Genomic DNA, 23,006 nt, shown 5'->3' with positions numbered 1-23,006 from the left:
CTTTACATAACATCACTATAAAGAACGCTACCACTAGAAATAGAACCAAAACAACCAAATGGATAATCAATTTTTGACTCCTAACATCATCTTCCAACTTCTCAAGTTTTCAAGCAAAGTTCATCTTTAATTCATAAGCCTGAGTAAGGTTTTGGTTTTCCAGCTTTATCATGTCCAATATCAGTCCGCACAAATAATTCACACCACTCTTTTTCACTTGTCTGAAATAAAAAAAAATTGCTGAAAAAAAGAGAGAACTAACAAATCAACAAGGAGAACTAACTTCTTCACTCATATTATAATTAAGACATCAAAATAAAAAATTCTTTGGATTCGAATCTGTTCCAGATCACTTCAAAACCGGATGACAGCCACAACCACATCCTTCCGACACCCACATTGACCTCCCACAGTTCTGTGTCCTTGCCCAGTACCCATTAGAAGGTGACTGATATAACTACCCACAACAGTGCTACCACCTCCTATCATGGTTTCTCAACATTAGCTTATTGCAAATGATCTGAGTGCTTCAAAACATTTGGGATTAATTTAGGGTTATACATTGGGGAGTGACCAAATTAAGTCCAATTAGAATGTATTCATGTCAACTAGCCATTGGGACAATCCAGTGTGGCAAAAGATACCACATCAAATGAGAGCGCGCTTTGGTTTGCTTCAATGGGTTACTACTCTGCTTTGTCCAATAAACACAATGTAATGATGTTAAAAACTAATTTGAATTGATCAAGTGGTCAGTTTACTCGTCTGCTTAAGTAAATTTCGGAGGTTCGAATCCCGTGTATGCAATAACCCATTAGCCAGCAGCAGACCCTTAAATAGAGCTAAAATTTGCAGCGAATTAGTCTTTGACCTGCCGGATTAAGAGATACCGTCGGAGGAAAAAAATGATGTTGAAAGTTGAAACTCACAAGTGCATAACTATGACTGTTAGATCAGAAATTCTGAACGCATTACCTTGAAGCATTTTATTTGGCACAAAGGAGCTAACTAGATTATATTATTTGAGAAATCTTGGTAACCAACTAGGAAATTAATATTTCTACATTCATATTTAATCATAAAGAAGCGACTACAGCCTTGTTCCTTGTGGAACATCAATGCTAAAAATGGGTAACAATGACGGGAAAAATGGTCAGAAACTATGTAGTTCTAACTTCTAACAGAAAACATCTGAGTTTAATAATACAGTTAACAATGAGCCTCTGTTCTCCATGATGCTCTAAGAATTCATGTGGTGAACCAGACCATTTTCTGCTTTAATAAGATTGGATCTCGATAATTTTATGCTGCCAATAATAGATTCAGCAGCACTACTTAAGCCCTTCCTCCCAACCAAACTCACCCCAAAATTGTGGCTTAACATTCTCATCCTGTTTTCGTCTCCATCCACCTGACTCAACTCAACGGCTTGCTTCTTCGAAACCATGGCGTAAAGATAAAGATTGCCAGAGTCCATGACCGCTTCTCCAATTTTAACGCGTAGTAATGCAATAGAATCAAGATCATTCGGCTCTGGATTAAACAAAGCAGAGAAGCTCCCAAATTTGAGGTCAGGGTTCATAAACAATTTGTTCAATTCATCACTCTCTCTGGTGTTTCTTGTTCTGTCAACTGGCACCAAAGATCTTCTATTTGCGACCCTCAGAATGTTTGCAGCCTCTCTCATTCCACTAAGAAATGCTCCGTGCATTGTCGCAGGATATTGTTTACTGGTCGCCTCACCGGCAAAGAACAGTCTCCCATCTCCAACACTCTCTGCAAGAATATCATAATCGTCTCCTGATGAACCAACAGCAACATAAGAATAAGATCCATAAGCAAAGTGATCCTTCCCCCACCGCGTACAGACTGCCTGAACAGGTTCCGGAACAACAATTCCCTTTGGGTTATATATATCCTTCAGAATGTCCAAAACCCTTCTCACAGACTCCACCGGTGACATCATCTCAAACCTAATTGCAGCATCCCCGGCAACAAGGGCAACGAGTAGTGGGCCTCCGGACACAGAAGAGTAGCTATAGAACAGAAAAAACTCACCCCTCATACTCAAGTCCTCAGTCAAATGACCAAACGTATCAATGTTCCCACCCCAGAAATTATATGGAAATAGAATAGCAACCTTGTTCAGCAACCCAAACCCTAACCTATGAATTGCATCTTTCTTTCTCTGAGGAAGCTCAGGGACAAACTCAATAGACCCCTTCTTAAGCACACCTAACGGCACAGTGCAAACCACCATGTCCCCCCGGAATTCCTGCCCGCTGGCATAAACAATCACCCCATCAGATCCATACTTAACACACTCCACAGTCCGCCCATAGAAAATTGGTAAATCTTCCGCGAGCGCCCTAACGAAAATCTCGTTCCCTCCGGGGATAAAACAGTGATCACCACCCATCTCATAAGGATCGTCCTGATCCCAATATGCCATGGACAAATTCGACATCAGAGTAGCATTAGCATACTCCAAATTAGCAAGGTGCCAATTCAACAGCATCCTTTCCTCCTGTTCCTCACAAACCTTATAAACCCGCCGGAATGCCTCCAGCGCCGTCCCTAACGGCACATCAACCGACTTAACCTCCTCAATCATATCCTGCCTAAGCTTACAAACCCTCTCCAAAAGCTTATTAAATGAAACTTCAACCCTAGAATCAATATCAGAATCAACAGCCCTTCCATCAGGCATATACAAAGGGCAAAGATCCCTAACCTTATGAAGAGGCAAACCCAATTGCCTCGCCAAAACCCCAAGAGGGTTGCCATTGATTCCAGTAAGCACACTCCCACCAAAATCCGCTGCAGCCTCAACTCCATCACCCATCATCTTCTTTGTCTTCACGCGCCCACCAGGGCGCATCCTTCCCTCCAAAATCGCAACTTTAAACCCTAGAAACACCAATTGCCGCGCCGCAACCAAACCTGCGAACCCAGCACCAATCACAATCACCGTTCCTCTTTCGAAATCATCGAAAGGTTTCAACTTCGCTTCTTTAATCGGTGGCGCGATGCCGAAATTGATGTACCCGTGCTCGAGGAGGAAACGGTACGCGGAATCGACCAACCCTTTGTGCTCGGAACGGATAGATTGGAGGGCTCGATCGCGCGTGAGCCACACGTCGACGTTGGAGCGCCACCGTGCGAGGATGTGGTTTCGGACGACGATGTAGTTGGTCTGCTCGGAGCCGCCGACGGTGGAGACGACGTTGGCCTCGATCTCCTCCTCCGTCAGAGAGTCGACGGGGAAACCGACGGAGATGGCGATGAGGGCCTCGACATCGCAGTCCTTGGCAACATCGTTACGGCGGTTCCTGGCGGCGATGGAGGCGGCGCCGTTGATCTCCGTGAAAAATTTCTTGCGACGGCGGCGCTTGCGGGGAGGACCGGGAGCCGCGGGGTTGGGGTCAGGTGGGGCGTGTTGGTGAGATGAAGAAGAATCTTCTGGGGATTCCAAAACGGCGGTTTCTGGTGTCGTTTCCTTTGGGAGGGAGGATGATTGGTCTTCCGAGGAGTTGTTGAGCTGTGGGGACAGTGCCACGTCGTTTTCCGGCGATATGGGGTCGGAGATGGGTGGTGGGGGCGGCGGTGATAGCTGTGGTGGAGGGTCCGCCGTCGTTTCCATTTTGGTTCCTCCCTCCCTGATGGACTTTGAATTTGTTTTATTCAATTTTTTTCAAATATTCAGAGATTAATAGTAATTAGTATTGATATCCATATCCGCTAATAGAGACAGCTCTTGTTGAAATGTTTTCGTTTTAAATGTTCGCAGTTTGTACTTTGCCTATAAAGGAAGTGGCGAAGTGCACTATTTGTGTGAACTTATGTATAAAAGGAAAAAAAAAGTCACTTTTTTTATACTGTTATTTATGGAATTTAAATATTTAATAATTCTTTGAGTTTAATTTTAATATATTTACAATATAAAATATTTTATATCATTATTTAATTATATCAATTTTATTAAATAATTATTCATACTGTTAATATATAAAATATTTATTTCTATTAATATAATACTACATAATTAATTTTAGATGTACTTATAAAATTATTTTACACAAAATTAAATTCTATTTCTTTTTATATAAAAATGTTTTTACAAGTGTTTTGATTATGTATTATTAATTTATTACATCAAAAGACAAGTATTGCTTGGTACAGAATAGTTTAACTCTTCTACTTTACCAAAATTAATTTTAAATTAGAGGGGGTATTATATTTTTTTTGCTAACATCTGGTTAATATTTGAGAATAATTTGGATACACCTAAATTGATTGTACTAAGGATATATACTTGATGAGATGCTAGCAAATACACTTTCACTTGTTAAAAAATTACTTAAATACCCGAAAAATCCTTAAATTTTTGTTCTCAAGTTAATCCAAATTACAGTGTGTTTAAAGATACTGCTTGAGCAGTCACCAAAAAAAGATACTGCTTGAGCGTTGCTTTTTTTTTTTTTTTTAAGTTAATCATATCATTAACCATATATGAAATTCTCACCTCACTATGATAATTGATAACCTAGGACCTTTCGTTAACCTGAAAGTTAAATTTTAGTCCTTGTATTTCTTCATTTTCTTTCATTTCAGTTCCATTCGTTTCCCTTCCAATTTATTCATTTTGACAATTTAATGATGCATGCATCATAGGCTTAAATGGAGTACAAGATACCAAGTCATTCAGATAACCACTAATTTTAACCAAGTCTTGCCATAGTATAATAAGTTAATAACATGTCAGACTAGGTATTCATAATTAATGCACAAAATAAAATTTAAACCTCTATATAAACAAATATTGTAACCATTTTTTTTTTCTTCTGTACATAAACTGCCATGTAAGAGATCAAAAAAAGAAATCCGCAAGAACTATAGCATGCTATCAGTCAAGAGATTCTGATTCTTTCTGATTCTTCTTGGCATGCCACATTCTGCTCTCTCCCAACCAATTTTTTTATTCACATTGTCATACACAAGCATATATCCTCTTAATGAAATGTCTGCAAGATTTAGATTTAACCATAATCAATGATTAAGTGTGTAAATTCCGATGAAATGCAAGACAGTGAGTTATGAAGGACAACCAAAGGACACAAATATGGGAATTTCTTTGGTGAATAGTAAGGTTTGTAACTAAATTTTTTATTGGAGGATGTCTTTATTATTTAATATTTTTTCTATAATAAAAAAGCAATCTTCACTTTTCGTTAAAAAACACTTTTTGCTATAGTATTATCCAAAATTACTCACTCCACAATATCTTTCGCATAGGAAATTTGTTACTTTAAAAAATCAATGTATTGAAGATAAAAAATGGCATGTGTATATAAAAAATCAGCCACCAACTCAACCATTATGTATTTGTGTATATTTACACGATTTTTTTTAAAAATTGGCTGCCAATTGGTGTAATGCGTGATTATGATGCAGTTGTGTGTTTTACCGTGATATTGGAGGTTAGCAATAATCGATACTTGCTATTTGTACGCAACAGCAAGAAGACAAAAAAAAAAAAAATAGGAGAAAAGAAGAAATGGAGGGGGCGACTAGAAGTATGGTGGGGGCAATTTGATGCATGGTGGGGCAATTTGTGAGGGAGATTAAAAAATTTTAGCCTTAGCGGCTATAAGTCTCAAATTTTGTTATCTCCCTCACAAATCACCCCACCATACTTCTAGTGGCCCCCTCTATTTTCTTCTTTTCTGCTATTTTTTTTGTCTTCTTGCTGCTGTCTACAAATCGCGGGGAGCGATTTCTGTTAGCCTCCAATATCGCAATAAAACACACAGCTGCATCATAATCACGCATTACATCAAATATCATCCAATATTCAAAAAAATTAACCATTTAGTAGCTGCCTTTTTGTATACACATTGCATGGTTGATCTAAGATAAAACCAAATCTCCAAAGCAGCGAATATTGTGGAACCAAGAGAGTACAAAAAAATGTAACAGGCAAAACTGCATCATAAATCTCAATTCGCTTTCAATAGTTTTCTTGAGGATGAGAATACCTCCAATTATAATGGTGGATCCATCATGTACATTGCTACCATCAAGGATAGCCAAGCATACATTGCCTTTTTTCTGCATCAAAGGAGTTAAATTAGAAATTCTAGTAATAATAAAAATCAATAGGGCCAAAATGTTGAATAGGAAGAGTAAATTACACTAATAATCAAGTAACCCTCCGGAGGAATCTGAAACACCGTCGACAAAATCCACCACTTGCTTCCAAATCGAAGACTCAAGGTATCGAATACATTCTTGACATCTTTGACAGATCTGCATGCCCAATAACATGGACGTTAGAGCACGCTCTTAAGGTTGGTTAAAAAGATGCAAGAAAACAGTAGTAGACATGAAAACTCCTTTAAGTAAAATATATGCAAGAAAATAGAAAACATATCATGTATCTCATAACATGAGCCATTAATAATAGCATTGCGACTTGAGTAACGACTTTATACATATCATGAGTCATATAAACGCAAACTTCGATTGGGTGACAATGTAAAAGTTATACAAATTTGTTATTATCAACTAGTGTTTCAAAAATCATCGTAAAGAGAAATAAGGGAACCTAGATAATTTCTCTTACCTTATCGGGAAATTAGCTTGCCAGCAAATAGGCAAGGTCGTATCTGACTCGTCTTGAACGAGTCCCAATCCAGAAACTTCTTCGAGCTGCACCAAAATGAAAGATATTAACAAATATAAAATTCAATACAGGACTCAAGAAGAAATGCACAAGAGATGTTCTAGATGGTTAGAGTAAGAACTCACAGAAGCAACAAGATCCAAGTATGCAACTTTTGGAAAATACGTATAAGAACTGCCACTGTCAAAAATCACCTTTCCTACTTTGCTGTTGCCATCAAAACTGAGGGGCCTATACCCGTAATTCATCCCAAGAATCTCAGCTTGGTATAAATCTCTGTTAGATCGCATTCTACATTAGTTAATGACGAGTAAGAACAAACTTCTTAGAGTATGTTTCTGAGTTTTGATTTTGGAGGGAAAACAATAGAAGGGAAGAATTTAAAGTGTTAAACTAAAACTTTACACTTCAAAATTTTCCTTTCTCCACCTTTCCTTCAAAAATTGAAATGCAGAGACACACCCTAAGGAAACAAAAGCATAAAATAATAATTAAAAAAAAATAAAGAGAGCACTGCATTCTCATGGCTCTATGCCATGAATATTTTGGGAAAAAAAGAAAAGGTGAAGTTCATCAAATAGAAACAATTACTATAAAACACCAGTTGATTTTTTACATTCTCCCAATTGGACTTAAAAAGTTTGCATTACAAGGCATACACTTTCTTCCCCAAATAAAAATGCAAACCAAGTTCATAATGGAAAGATGTGATCTGTTTAGAATTATACTCACGTATTGGCCATAGGAGCCCAAGTCATACCCCAATATGGCACAAAATCATCACCTAAGAACATGTATCCACCACCAACTCCATCCTTGCTTAGGCAATGACCAACCACATTCTTAATAAGCCCTTTACTCGCCAACTGGAACGGCAGGCTCACTTTCGCCCTGCTAAGTCCCATGATTCCATCTGTTTTTGCCAACGTATTCAGAAGTGAGCCATCTTGATCATATCCACACCTTAGATAACAAAGAGGTCGCAAAAATTAGATCAGCAACTTCGTAGAATATATTGTCGATTGTCTTAAAGAAAGGAAAGGGTCTCAAAAACAAAAAAAAAGGATTCATACCCAAAAACGAAATTTAACTTAGCTTTCGATCCATTAGTAGTCAAAAGATGAACATCGTCTCTAATGAGAACCCCCAAGGAGGAACTATGATCTGCATATTGGATCTCATAATCACACTGCTGCTGAAGACTTCCTTGATATTCATTCCTCTGATTTTTCTGTACTTCAAAGCAGATAGAGTCCACAGATGGAACTATGTTGGATCTTACCGGCTTGTACGGTACATGTGCTCCCTAAATCAATTATATCCTTTGAGTTTACACAGTTTTTTAAGCAGAAATAACATGATCAGACTTGTACTATCCACATTGTACTTGACAACATAGCATTTAAATTAAGGGTGGTGCTAGGGAGCCAATAGCCTAAGCGTACAATGTGTACAATGGGTTAAATCTTTGGTCCATGAATAAAATGAATATCACCCATACTATCTAGAATAACCATCCGGATACCAGGAATAATAAACATCTCATGTCATAAAATCACTCATCCCAAAAACTTAAGTTGATTTTGGAGTTCACTAAAGATCAAACCCTTGACCTTTCGGATCTAGAACTCTAATACCATGTCATGAACCCACTCATCCCAAAAACGTAACCTGACAGGACAATGTAACACTAATTATCATATCTCTAATACTTCCTAAACCTCCATTATACACATTGTACGCTTAGGCCATTGGCTCCCTATACTTTCTCTTAAATTAATAGATTTGAAAGTAAGTTCTTCAATGCACATAATCCATCTATAATTTTATACATTCTTCTGAATGATTTGGATCGATACATATAATAATTATTCAGAATTCAACTTGTAAATCTACCTTTGCACAACTTCTGCATGGAGCATCACACTGTATCCAAGTTAAGTCACTTCCTGTATCGACATCAAGAAAATAACGTTTTGGAGGATTTCCTACTTGTAGATATGTGTAATATAACCTGAACAGAAGAACATGTTGCAAGGCTGTCATCATCATCAAAATCTACTAACATATACAGATATCCACTGCCTCTAATGCAATATTGTAAATTTGGATTCCTACAAATTAGTACTATTTCCTAGTTTATCTGATGAAAAAAGAAAATCCAATTTTGGGTCAAATTCACAACTATGTAAGCTAATGCAGAGAAAAACAAAAGTACCTATAAAGCAAAAAAATGTCCTTGTTAATTAATAAAGCATCCAGCAAAAAGGGAAAACCTTAAAAGAAACCCCTTTTGCCCTTTTCAATCTTTTTAGCCAGAAATGATTTGCATGGCAACTTTCTTGTCCTTTTATCTGACAAATTTTTATGTTTTCTTATTTTTTATTGATCTCACATTTTAGAAGTTAAACAAAAGTAGAACGTATATCATTTTTCGTTCTTTTCTAAACGAGGATTCATCTGAACAAAGCAAGGTTTGAAGATTGACTTCAAAATCCAACAATCAATTCAGCAAAAGAAAAAAAATTGACTTTTTGGCATACCCATCTGGAAAAATGTTGCCACTGATTGGAAAAACAGAAGAAGAATCTGCAACTTTAGGAAATACATCGGCTTTTCTTTGAGTCACAACAAAATTCTCTTTTTGCGTGTCAACAAAATTCCTCACTTTGAGTCTCAAATCCTTCTGACCATGAACCCCAATTTTAGGAAACAAAGGGAATAGAAAAGAGTTTGGGCCATCATCATGATCGTCGTTGTTCCTAAGACCACTCAGTTCCTGAAGTGTATTAGAAGAGAAGGAACCATACAGAAAAAGAGCAAATAGCAGGACACTAAAGAAAGTGAAGATCTTTGTTGGGGTTCCAAAGAAGAGCTTCCTGAAAGAGAATTGAAGCTCCGGACTTGATGATGGGTTAGAATGAAATTCATTATTGTTATCATGATCACTACTAGATTGAGAATTGTTGTGAAAATTTTGGTGTTGGGGTTGAGATTGAAGAGAAGGAGATTGCGATTGAGGTTCAGTGTAAGTAAAAGCAGTGATGGTTTTACCCAAAGAAGGGTTATCTGGTGGTGGAAGGGAGATTATAACAACACCTTTGATTTGTGGCGATTGATCATCGGAATCCATGGCTCTGTTCTCTGCAATGTTGGGGTAAGAGAGAAGAAGAATAGCAGAGCATGGAAATAGTGCGCCACCAAATGGTCTAACATATGACTTAGATTGAGTCAATTGTGTGTGATTGATTGAATGAAGAGTATTTGGACATTAAGTTTCAAAACTTAATTTGTAATTATTAATTAATTATTATTAATATTTTAATAATATAAAATTATATCTAATAGTATAAAATTATTAATTTATTTTTTACTGATCATATTTAAATGAAAGTGCTTACCCTTAAATTTTATATATTTATAGCTACCTTTGGAGCGTATTTTTGGTCTGGTGGTGGAACACTTCAACCGTAATTATATTTTTGATAGACTAATTTAAAATATTTAATATCTTAAAAATTAAATTAACGCATACTTTTAAATTTTTTTAAAGGCTATTTTCAGACTATTCTTAAATACTTCTTAGTTTTTATTAAGTAAGGGATGTTACACTATTTGTTAATTAAATAAATTTTAATTTTTATATTAAATTTATATCAACAACTTAAATTTAAAATCTATAATTTATAATTTATAATTTAAAATTTAGAATTTAAAATTTAAAATTTAAAATTTAAAAATTATATTTAAACTTTAGAATTTAAAAAAATATACTTTTTATTTTTTTCAAAGTGTATTATTATTAGTCTTATTTTCATTATTGATCCTCTTGCTAGTTATTTGAATACAAATAATTAACAAAAATATTAGAATGTCATCAAAATTTATTTTCTTTTATTATTAATTAGTTATTAAAATTTAAGAGTATAAAAAGAAAATATAATATTAGATTATTAAATTAAAAAATTAAATAAATAATTAAATAATAACCAAAAATAATAAATTTATGTATTTTAAATTAAAATATAATTTGACTAATTTCATGCTTCTTACAAGTTTAATACTAATAACACATGTATTCAAAGAAAATGTTGGTTGTAAATGTGAGGAGAGTAGATCCTCTCCAATTAAAAAAAAAATTAGATACTATTCAATATTTAATCTAATCCTTTATTATTTTCTCTTTTTTATTTAATTTTAACTCCACTTAGAGAATTAAAAATAAAAAGTTATATTTTATTCTCTCAAGTCTTTTTTACACTGGAGAGAATTAATTTCAGAATGTGAAAAGAAGAAAAACTTGATCAAAGGGCGAAGGATCCAGGAACCACGCAGGAAATAGCCAAGTAAGCAAGTCACCATGTGTCACTCAGACGCTCAAAATGTCAATGCTTGAAAATCATCAGTCTCTGTATTATATAAGTTAGGATAACTTCCGCATTTTATATTTTATTTACGCGTAAGATATATCTTTTGATCTTAAAATTCTTTGAACATTTTATAGAATATTTTAATATTTTATTTGATTTAATTTTATTTTAATATTTAAAATAAATTTTAATTTTAATTTTTTAATTCATCTGTTAATTTTGTTTAAAATTTTAACCATATTATTTATACTAAAAAATTTCAATGATAATTAAATATCAATTATCTACAATATGCATAAATAAAAATTTTAAAAGATACTTTAAATTTAATTTTAATTTCTAAGAATATAAATAAATTAAGAAATATAATGCTCCTAAAATTTGCCAGTCCTCTATAATTACAGTTGAAAAATTTTCATTATGTGAAATTTTTTGTCTTTCATTAATAGGGTTGAATTTCTATCTTATACTATAATATAATTAACACAATTAAAATTATAAATTAAAAAATGTAGATAAAAAATAACAATCGAAAAAAGGATTTTTTTATTTAAATATTAAATAAATATATAAATTATGAAAATATATAAAATACGAAATAGTTACTTAAATGCGTAATCTTACACATCTTGAATACTGAGGGGTAAGATAAAAAAATGTGCATATCACGGCGTCTGAGGTACCAATCTGTGACCAGACGATACCTTGACATATTTTAAGTGCACTCGGGATATGTTTTACATGGGAGATCGGGTACTAAGCACTCAAAATACGTTTAAATTCAGAAGAAGGTCTCAATATCCGAGATATTTGGGCCTCAGCAACCGAGATTTGCGTTGATTTAAATAGTTTTTACAAATTTTGTGACTCTCTAACCACTTAAGATTGAGTTCCTTGAGTACATATGGTCCCTAGAGAATATGTTCGCGATGAAGACATCAACAAACTAAATGCTACTTGGCACGTAGCTGAAATTTTAGATTTTAAGGTTAGTAGTTCTTTCTTGTTTTATTTTTAGTGAATAATTAATTTAGATGTTTAAGCTTTAGTAACTTAGTTAATATGATAGGTATTTTGAACAGACTAAGTTAGAAGTTCTATATTAATTTAGACAGGTATAGTATGTTTTGATATTTTGTATAATTGATTGTAATTAATTGTAACTTAAGTTAAATAAATAAAATAGGTAACTATAAATTAATACGTTAGTGAAATTAAATAAATACATTATTTAAATAAAATATTTTTGCACTCAAATTTTACATTTAAACTTATCGTTGGATTGAAGTCATGTCTAATATGACAGTTAGGTTAGAATAGTGCAATATCAATGATTTATTTTTCTACATGTTGCTTGATAGTCCTTTCTTTAGTTAGTATTATGCATACTAGCAATACAAATTATATTCGTATTATATACAATATTTTATTACCGATGTTTATCTACTTGGTTTAAGATTTTTAGTAATGATTAAACATAATTAATGGTTTAGATGAGATTAATATACGAGAGTAAATGTTATACCTATTGCAAATACTACAGTTACTGTTGCCAGGCCATGTGACCTTGGATTTTTTCCCACTGGATAGTCTATTGCCTTATATCAGGGAGGCGGAATTTGGGCATACAGTAGAGTTGTGGGATTTTATATTTGACAATTCTTTGATCTCTGCATTTGTCGAGTGGTAGAGGCTTGAGACCCACCCCTTCCACCTTCCCTCGGCATAGATTGTATCTCTTCCCTGTACACTCAACGACATCCATCGTATTCCATAGCCGAGTAGAGATCGATCTTTCCGTTGCCTTCCGTCGCATACCGGGTTGGGCTTCAGGCATGCACCGTACCATGTGGGCCACATCTTTTTGTCTGGTATCGGAGAAAACTCCATCTCATAAACCTTGAAAACAAAGGACATCTTGTACACGGGATCGACGAAAATTCCCCACTTGATGGTCGCAGATGCACTTGCCTCCAGGGCGTGTTGACATGGGTCATATAAAGACTGGAATAGATCGCAGTCGCATGTACGTGCGTTACGATGAACGTGATATGAAGTCCGGGACCATCTATCCACTAGCTCCACCTCTTCGACACTGAACATGGGTGCCCTATGATCACAGAAGGTGAGTCACATCATCGGCAGGCTCTCTCTGTTCTTCTCTATAGCTGCCAACAGTTGCTGTGAGTATATCTTTTCACCCTGTAATTGAGCATGTGCTTCGTGACTTTTGCGCACGAATAGCTGTTGCAACCTCTCATACGTAGCCTTAACAATCGCAGCTACTAGAAGGTTTCTTATTCCCTTCAGCACTGCAATTATACATTCTAAAAGGTTCGTCATCATGTGACCATATCGACTACCTTCATCACAATGTTGAAGCAATAAATCCTTCCTAAAACGAAGAGTCCAATCCAACATCTCACGGGATAATGTACCCAAAGCATTCAAGTACCAATAGCAACCCTCCTTTCTTGGACTATACACTAAATTAATAAGGTAGCTCTTACCCTCGGCTGATTTGAACCGTAAATTGAAGTTTAAAGTCATGTGTCGAATGCAGTATGCATGATATGCCGAGGGAGGATGCCATCCACTGTGAGGTGCATTTAGGGTAGTGTGAATGACATGCGATCTATCTGATATGATAAGAATTCCAGGAAGTGTGTCCTGTCTATAGATACAAAGGCTTACAATGCTTAAACACTTCAGTGCATGGAGGGAATGCCCAAAAGACCTTATCAAACTGGCTCCACTTTCTGTCAACCATGTCTCTATTATAATAAGAAACAGCAACGCAGTCGTGAATTCTACCTGGGAGGCATTCCTACAAAGCTTGTAAGAGGGCGGGTATCTTGTTGTACGACTCTTTTCAGTCACCATAAATCTGAGCAATTGTTTTCTGCTTCGCTATCTGCACCTTTTGATGTGATGGCTTGAAGTGGTAACTCTGATGTACCGTACTTTGCAACATTGGGATAGACACTGACGGATCAGTCTTTATTATACGTAACATGACCTTCCAAATCAAACTACTATCCAACTGAGCATGGTCTTGAGACATGATTGGTGCCAACAGGTGTGTACTCCACCAAAGCTACACACTTCCCTATAAATTACTCGTGGATGTCAATATTCAGTACATCACATAATTAACTTTATAGCCTTTAATTCACCCAAAATAAATCGTAAAATACACCAACAGTTTAAGTTCTGGCGTAGTGCCACACGAAGACTCCATGGACAACCGTTGGTGAATTACTTGCAATGGTAGTGGTATTTAAGCCTATCCGACTCCAAAATTCTATACTCCGCATTCCTTCAAATACTGTAGTTCTTCATCCCATGTGCTAGACAACATCCTGCAACATAATGCTAACCTCACTACATATAGATTGTACGACAGGGGGAGACCCAAGATCACATGGCGTAGCAACAATAACCATGATCTCTGCAATAGGCATAGCATTTACTCTCGCATATTAATCTCGTCTAAACTATTAATTGTGTTTAACCATTACAAAAAAATCCTAAACCAAGTAGATGAACATCGGTAATAAAATATTGTATACAGTACAAATATAATTTGTATTGTTAATATTCATAATACTAACTAAAGAGAGGACTATAACAATATATGTAGAAAAATAAATCATATTTATGCGCATTATTCTAACCTGACTGTTATATTGGACATGACTTCAATCCAATAGTAAATTTAAATATAAAATTTGAGTGCACAAATATTTTATTTAAATAATGTATTTATTTAATTTCACTGACATATTAATTTATAGTTACCTAATTTATTTATTAAACTTAAGTTGTTACAATCAATTATAGAAAATATCAAAACATACTATGCTTGACTAAATTAATATATAACTTCTAGCTTAGTCTACTCAAAATACCTACCACATTAACTAAGTTATTAAAACCTAAACATCTAAACTAATTATTCACTGAAAATGAAACAAGGAAGAACTACTAACCTCAAAATCTAAAGCTCCAGCTATGTGACAAGTAGCATTTAGTCTGTTGATGTTTCCATCACGAATATATTCTCTGGGGGCCATATGTACTTAAGAAACTCGAACTTAAGCGGTTAGAAAGTCACAAAATTTTTAAAAACTATTCAAATAACTGCAAGTCTCAGTTACTATGACCTTATATAGGCATTTGAGCATTCTCGGATGCTAAAGCCAAATTAGGCATGTTGCATGTATCTCGAGTACTGAGACCCCCTTCTGAATTTAAATATATCTTGGGTGCTCATTACCCGATCTCTCATGTAAAACATATCTCGAGTATACTTAGAATATGTTACGGTGTTGTCCGGTCACAGAACAGTGTCTCAGATGCCGAGATATGCATGTTTTTTTATCTTATCCCTCAACATCCGAGATATGTAAGGTTACGTATTTAAGCAATTACTTTATATTTTATGTATTTTCATAATTTATATATTTATTTAATTCAAATAAAAAAATCTATCGAAAAATATACAGAAGAAATAAAAAATGTAATTTATTAAAAGTAGATTAATTACTTTGCAAATCAAACTCATGTAACTAATTCCTAGTGCATATCAATACTTTGTATTTAATACATTTTACCATTCCTCTCCACTCCTTTATAGCTTCTCTTGGACTTAGCATGAGGACATGCTAATGTTTAAGTGTGGGGAGATTGGTAAACCACTATTTTATGGTTTATCTTGTGCTCAATTGAGTGGTTTTTATCAATTCTTTACACACTTATTCATATAATTTGTATGAGTTTACATTTTTTCTTCCTAATTTTGTGCTATGATTGAAAATATGCTTATTTGGCCTTATATTTACTAATATTAATCCTCTCTTATTACCATTTGATGTCGTGATATGTGTGTTAAGTAATTACAGGGCAGGAATGACTTAGAGAATGGAAAAGAAGCATGCAAAAGTGGAAGGAATACAAGAAATTGAAGGAACTGCTAATGCTGTCCAGCCTGACCTCCTGGTATTAAAACAGTCATAAATTGAGCTACAGAGATCCAAATGACACGGTTTTAGTTTCGTTGGAAAGATAACGTTCGGGGCTTCGCAAAGATATATAATTTGTCATAGCTGCTCTGAAGCCAAGCAACGCGAACGCGTGGATCACACGGACGCGTGACCTGGCAAAAACCAAATCCACGCTAACGCGTGGACGACGCTTCCGCGTGACTTTGCAGCGACCTGTATGGCTGTACGTGACAGAATTCGCAATTAGTGATTTTTGGGCTATTTCTGACCCAGTTTTCATCCCAGAAAACACAGATTAGAAGCTATAAAGTGGGGAAATGCATCCATTCATGAAATAAGCTTCAAATTCACAATTTTAGGATTAGATGTAGTTTCTAGAGAGAGAGGTTCTCTTCTCTCTTTTAGATTTTAGGATTAGAATTTCTCTTAGTTTTAGGATTGTTTCTTCATTCCAGGTTCAATTTTCCTTTAATTTATTTTCTACTTTATTTATTCTATTACTTTAATTGTTATTTATCTTTTCAAATTGGCTTATGAACTTTTTCATGTTAGATTTGATTTCTTTTATTAATATAATTTGAGGTATTTTAGATATATGATTTTTATTTAGCTTTCTATATTCTTGACTTTGGTTGAGTAATTAGAGACTCTTGAGTTATCAAACTCTTTTGTTGATTGATAATTGGAAGTTGCTAATTGACTTGAATTCCACTAACTCTAGTCTTTCTTTGGGAATTGACTAGGACTTGAGGATTCATATTGATTTATCCACTTAACATACCTTCATAGTTAGAGGTTGACCAAGTGGGAGCAAAAGCCAATTCTCATCACAATTGATAAGGATAACTAGGATAGGACGTCCAGTTCTCATACCTTGCCAAGAGTTTTTATTGTTATTATTCTATTTTCTCTACAATTTACTCTTCTTATTTATCATCCCCAAAATCCCAATTTACACAAATCATAACCAATAATAAGAACACTTCCCTGCAATTCTTTGAGAAGACGACCCGAGGTTTGAATACTTCGGTTATCAATTTTATTAGGGATTTGTTACTTTTGACAACCAAAACTTTTGTACAAAAGGGATTCCTTGCCGGTTTAGAAGCTATACTTGCAACGAGGATTTATTTTGTGAAAATTCTAGACCGCGCAGGAATTCAGTTCCGCACCCCTATCTCGACAAGTCGAACCCATAACCTAAACGCGTCAATGAATTCCGTTTCTCTCGACCCGAATTCAATGGCAGCTTCAATTCACAACTCCGCACACTTTCGTAATGGCAGCTTCAATTCACAACATGCAACATCGGTTACTAACTCCTAAAACATTAATATCGCGAAAATCTTAATAACACGTAATAGAATCTAACGCGGGATTTCTAAAACAGAAATACTTATTGTAATAACAAAACAAATCAGCCGCAAACTCTGAGTATGACATGCAGCACCGATACTCAATCCTATGATAGACAACGCCGTAACATTTCAGCATAAGGTAACAGAATAACGACTAAAAGGACTTTTCGGAACAAGAATGCTTACCAAGACAAAAGATTTAGTGGCGATTTTTGACAGTGGAGGCAAGGCACGGCGACACCCAGCGGCTCCTCCTCCCTCCACGTGACCCAGACGGCGGCTATCTAGGCTTCAACGGCGACAGAAGTGGTGAGGAATGACGGCAAAGGCGCAGCGGTTCCAGGCTCGCGACCTTCTTTCTCACTCGTGAGCCCTCTTTCCTCGCGATTCTGTTCTCGACGGCGATGTGGCATGGTGGCGGCACGACGGACGGTGGCGGCGAGCTAAAGCATGAACGGCGACGGTTATAGCGGCGGTCTCCCTCCTCCACCGACGCTCTCTCTCTCTTTTTCGGATCTCCTCTCTTCTCTGTCAACAGCGGCGGCGACAGTGGTAGTGATGCCCACCGTGCCGCCTTCCCTTCTCCCCACTTTCCTTCCTTCTTCGATCCCCTTCCCTCTTCTCCTTTCTTTCATTCTTTTCTTTCTTTCTTTCTTTTAGAACTGTGTGTGTGTTTTGGTGAGGATGAGTGTCGTGGGTGAGGGGGTGTGAGAGAGGTGAATGTAGCGTGCTAGGGTTTGGGACGGTGTGAGTTAGTTTAGATATTTTTATCAAAAATAGGGGTAGTAGTGTAATTTTATAAAATAAATAAAAAATAGAATAATAATTAAAAATTAAATTAAATATAAAATATCTATCTTTAAAATACCTTTCAATTACTAATTTGTAAATTATTTTTATTTAAATACTAAATTAATGAAAGCTGGAGATAAGTAAATTAATTTTCTTTTATTTATAAAATAAAGTAAAAAATCTAAATATTAAAATTAAGGCATATAAAATACTCATTATTTTTAAATTATAAAAATTCTAAATTATAAATCATAAATAATTCATTAATAACTTTTCAAAATTCGGAATCTTACAATTTACAAACACATCCAAATGAGACCAAATTGAGAATGAATACATCCAAGTGAGAATAATTAAAAAATACAATATGATTTGTTAGTATAATTGATAGTAGGATAACATTGAGTCACTTTTATAAACGTTAAGGATACAAATAGAACAATTTAAACGTTAGAAATACAAATAAGACTTACCACAAACATTGGAGACAAAAACAATACTTTATTCTTCTTTTTTAATTCAACTTCACAATTATACTATATAATCTATTATATTTTTGTATATTTGTATACTTAATTTTATAAAAATATTTCTTGAAAATCATTATAATTTATTCAACTAAAATTTTACATTAAGTTCATTTTTAAATTCGCAGCTAAAAATAAATTTATATAAATGAATATTCTTGTATTTGAATAAAATATTTTTTTTTCACTTTACAATACTCATTTATCTTAACATGCATTGTCTGTCTTATTTTATTTTATTTTTATGTCTTTAGTAAATATTCTCTTAACAATAAATACTAAAATTCAATACCACAATTTATATAAAAAAAATTAGATACAAACGTAATTAAATTCATTTTATAAAATTATATAATTATATTTATTTTATTTTATTTAACTAAAAAATTTATTGAAATGTAATTTCAATAACACTTTATAACATATATTTTGGAAGGCTGAAGTCATAACTCATCAGAGATAGAAATAAATAAATAACGTTCAACAAATTTGATAGACATTATTATTAAAATAAGGGTAAATACCCTTTTTGGCCCCTAAACATTTTAAAGTGGGACATATCGCACCTTTATCATTCAGAAACCTCAAGTGGGTCCTCAACCAATGACATAAGTGAACGAATCGACCCCTGTGACCGGTTGCTAACAGGTTGCCTGGATGACGTGTCAGGTGGAGGCTGAGTTGTCAACTCCAGGTGCCACATGTAAGTAGAAGTTGTTACAGGGACTCAAAACCCCCTCCCGGCAACTGAAACGGCGTCGTTGCGTTGGGTTAACTCAAATGCAACCTACTCCCTGACCCAATCTCTCTCCCTCTCTCTCTCTTTGAAACGATGAATCTCTGGAACAATGAAAACTCCTCCGTCATGGAAGCCTTGATGAGCTCCTCCGACCTCTCCTCTCTCTGGCTCCATCCGCCACAATCCGCCGCCTCCACCTCCACCTCCGCAACACCACCACCACAGCAACAACAACCACCTCCTCCGTCACCGTTCAACCAGGAAACCCTTCAGCACCGACTCCAAGCCCTAATCAAAGGCGCAAGAGAGAGCTGGACCTACGCAATCTTCTGGTAGTGCTCCTACGACTACTCCAACGGCCTCACACTCTTAGGTTGATGCGACGGTTACTACAAAGGCGAAAAAGATTCTGGATCCTGGCCCTTGAGTTCTGCAGATCAAGGAGAGAACGATCCTTCTTCGTTGTGGCTCAACGACCCTTCTTCTTCGGCTGGTGGGATCGAAATTCGAGATTCTATTAATATGGCTGCGACTACGACGGTTGCCAACAACAAAACGGTGCCGGTTGTATCCAATCCTGGCTCCTCCAGCATGGTAACCGAAGCTCCAAAGAATCCACAACAGAATCAGGGATTTGTGCTGATGAAATTGAATTTCTCGAGCTCGTTGAAGCCGGAATCTGGTGAGATTCTGAGTTTCGGAGAGAATAAGAAGGGTTCTTATGGTGTAAACAGTAATAACGGTGGAAACAATTTGTTCTCTGTTCAGTCTCAGTCGCAGTTTGTCTCTGATGAGAACAAGAAGAGGAGATCCCCTACTTCGTGGAGCAGCATTGAGGATGGAATACTGTCTTTTACTTCCAGCGTGATCTTGCCGGCTTCCATTGTGAAGTCCGGTGGTGGCGGAGGCGGAGATTTGGATCATTCGGATTTGGAAGCTTCTGTGGTGAAGGATGCCGTTGAGCCGGAGAAGAGGCCGCGAAAGAGAGGGAGGAAGCCGGCAAAACGGAAGGGAGGAGCCACCCAATGCAACGACGCCGTTTTAGTTGCAGGGAGGGGGTTTTGAGTCCCTGCAACAACTTCTACTTACACGTGCCACCTGGAGTTGACAACTCAGCCACCACCTGACACGTCATCCAAGCAACCTGTTAGCAACCGGTCACAGGGGTCGATTCGTTCACTTATGTCATTGGTTGAGGACCCGCTTGAGGTTTCTGAATGATAAAGGTGCGATATGTCCCACTTTAAAATGTTCAGGGACCGAAAAGGATATTTACCCTTAAAATAAATAACTATTTTCAACCATAAAAGATTCAGGCACTCTGACAAATATAACTATAAAAAATCAAAACTGATGTAATACTCATAAAAGATAAGTTTCTATTGACAAAACTATCTAAATCTTAAAAAATTATTCAAAATTTTCAAACTATCCTTAACTTAACCTAATCCAAATTTCTATCTATATTCTGGTTCTATTCATCCCTAATATCTGATCTTTCACTCCACCCATCCTCACCCCACCCTCAACCCAAACCCTAACCCTCTCTTCTTTTCCTAACACCACCTCACTCACCTGTAGCTCTTTTTCTTGCTCCACCTACATCGCTTACTATCGGCTTGCCACTATCTCCATTATTAATGTCGTATTTGATCCCATGTATTCTAACTTGATCTCTACTTTCTTCTTGTTCTATCTTCTGTTGCTATTTTTTTTGTTTTGCCTCCTCATGGGCACCATAGAACACATCAAGAAAATCACAAAAACAATCATTCTCATCGAGAATCCAACGATATCATCCTGCCTCGCTTCTTTTGGTGCTGCTGCCAAAAAAAGCCATTAACGCCAACAACTTTCGCGCTTTGGTCAAGACGTCATTATGCAACCAGAAAACAACGCACTTGGATGGCATTCCTTGGGACAAAAGTGGTCGATTGAACGGTGGTGCTGGTGTTGGTGAGGTTGAGACAGTTGTTGAGAATAGCTTTGCACTTGGGAGATGCCATCTTGATAAGGCTATAAACAAGATGCATTATTCCATAAGTCCATAACAATAACGACAATAATATTGTGATTAGGTTATATTGGGCATTGTTGAATATGAAATCAGTGTGAAGGAGGCAAAGGATGAATGAGAAAAGAAAGAAAGAAATGGAATGTGGTGGAGTATTAGAGCGAGATGTGTATTTGATTTCCTTTTTTTGTTTTTAAATTTGTGTGCTTTTGTCATTGTGTTTATGTTGAGTGACAACTCGAAAAGTAAATGATATCGTAGTATTGATGACATTGAATAAGCAAAGAAAAAGTGAATATGGTGGTGTGGAAGAAGAAAAAGAAAAAAAAAATTGTGAGATAAGATGGAATGATGTTGAAATATTGTAATTAGAAATTGGGGTTAAGTTAGATTATGTTAGGTTAAATTATAAAAGGTCATTTAAGAATTTTGAATAATTTTGCCAATCAAAATTTATTTTTTATAAATATAATTTTAATTTTAATTTTTTATGATTAAATTTGTCAACGCCTAAATTTTTTATAATAAAAAATAGCTATTTACTCTTATTATCATATCAATAATTTACAGAAATTAATTTAAAAATGGAGTAGAAGAGAGTGTTATGCAGTAATATTGGTGCATGTTGTGTTATCTAAATATGTGGACTTAGGAAATATAGAGACCTAGGGATGGCAAAGCGGGTCGGTCCGTCCTACCAATTAAGATGGGTTTAAAATGCTATTCCGTTCTATTTTATAGCGGATTGGCGGGTCGACGGGTTAACCCGCTTGATTCTTTTTTTTTTAAAATAAAATTTATTAAAATTAACCAAAAAAATTAATTAAAAAATCAAATACAAATAAAAAATAGTCAAATTATAATATAATTTTTTTACTATTTTAACTTCAATAAAATTGTTCAAAATAATATTTGTCAATAGAACCATCTTTATTTTAAAAATAAATCACATAATTTGAGCAAATATATAATATAATTATTAATTTTATAATAGTAATAACTCTTTTATTTAATAAAAAATAAAAAAATAAAAATCTTCGGCCTGGCGGACCGGCCCGTCCCGCCCCGCCAAAACCCGCTAATTTGGCAGTACGGATTTGGCGAATTTTTTTAATTTGGCGAACTCCAAATCCTAGTCCAACTCACCTTTTTAGCGGATCGGCCCGATGGGTTCAACCTGTTTTGCCACCCCTACAGAGACCTGCAAAACGCAGGCTGCGATTTGCATGAGAAAAACAGCTACAAAATAGTTTCGTTTGGCATGAGAAAAGCAACAACCGAAACATGTCATTTATGTCCCCTGCATGCAAATAATGACCGGCCACTTGACAACCTTCAACTACCTAAAATACAGGTTGCGTTTGGCAGATGGCAGGCACAAAACGTAGCTTATGATTGACAGGAGCAGAAGCTGCATGCTCGACAGGTGTTTGGAGATGGCCGAAGCGGGTCTTTAAAAGCAAAATGCAAGTGAGGTTTTGCAAGGTAAAGGTTCGGGTTCAATTTTAGTGAGTG

General features: G+C 35.5%; 2 protein-coding genes across 2 annotated transcripts; both read right to left on the bottom strand.

The window, feature by feature from the left end:
• Positions 1 to 1,036: 1,036 nt before the first annotated feature.
• Positions 1,037 to 3,787, bottom strand: LOC107490424 (lysine-specific histone demethylase 1 homolog 1). The gene has a single exon (XM_016111206.3). The coding sequence runs from the start codon at positions 3,641 to 3,643 to the stop codon at positions 1,241 to 1,243; it is 2,403 nt and encodes an 800-aa protein (XP_015966692.1). The 5' UTR covers positions 3,644 to 3,787; the 3' UTR covers positions 1,037 to 1,240.
• Positions 3,788 to 4,784: 997 nt separating this feature from the next.
• LOC107490426 (aspartyl protease APCB1) lies at positions 4,785 to 9,923 on the bottom strand. The gene is made up of 9 exons (XM_016111208.3): positions 9,229 to 9,923; positions 8,582 to 8,699; positions 7,759 to 7,991; positions 7,418 to 7,648; positions 6,811 to 6,961; positions 6,626 to 6,711; positions 6,195 to 6,309; positions 6,039 to 6,111; positions 4,785 to 5,024 (listed from the first exon to the last, which is right to left on the bottom strand). The coding sequence occupies exons 1-9, from the start codon at positions 9,816 to 9,818 to the stop codon at positions 4,894 to 4,896; spliced, it is 1,728 nt and encodes a 575-aa protein (XP_015966694.1). The 5' UTR covers positions 9,819 to 9,923; the 3' UTR covers positions 4,785 to 4,893.
• Positions 9,924 to 23,006: the final 13,083 nt, after the last annotated feature.

The sequence above is a fragment of the Arachis duranensis genome, chromosome 5, assembly GCF_000817695.3.
Source record: "Arachis duranensis cultivar V14167 chromosome 5, aradu.V14167.gnm2.J7QH, whole genome shotgun sequence".
NCBI classification, from domain to species: domain Eukaryota; kingdom Viridiplantae; phylum Streptophyta; class Magnoliopsida; order Fabales; family Fabaceae; genus Arachis; species Arachis duranensis.
This window is presented reverse-complemented; position numbering and strand designations above follow the sequence as displayed.

Excerpts from the sequence above, each read along its gene's own strand:
- LOC107490424 (XM_016111206.3), bottom strand. The coding sequence starts at position 3,643 with ATGGAAACGACGGCGGACCCTCCACCACAGCTATCACCGCCGCCCCCA.
- LOC107490426 (XM_016111208.3), bottom strand. The coding sequence starts at position 9,818 with ATGGATTCCGATGATCAATCGCCACAAATCAAAGGTGTTGTTATAATC. Across the intron at positions 6,962-7,417 it reads TGGGCTCCTATGGCCAATAC|AGATTTATACCAAGCTGAGA; the intron begins GTGAGTATAATT and ends GCGATCTAACAG. Across the intron at positions 6,712-6,810 it reads ACTTGGATCTTGTTGCTTCT|CTCGAAGAAGTTTCTGGATT; the intron begins GTGAGTTCTTAC and ends ATTTTGGTGCAG.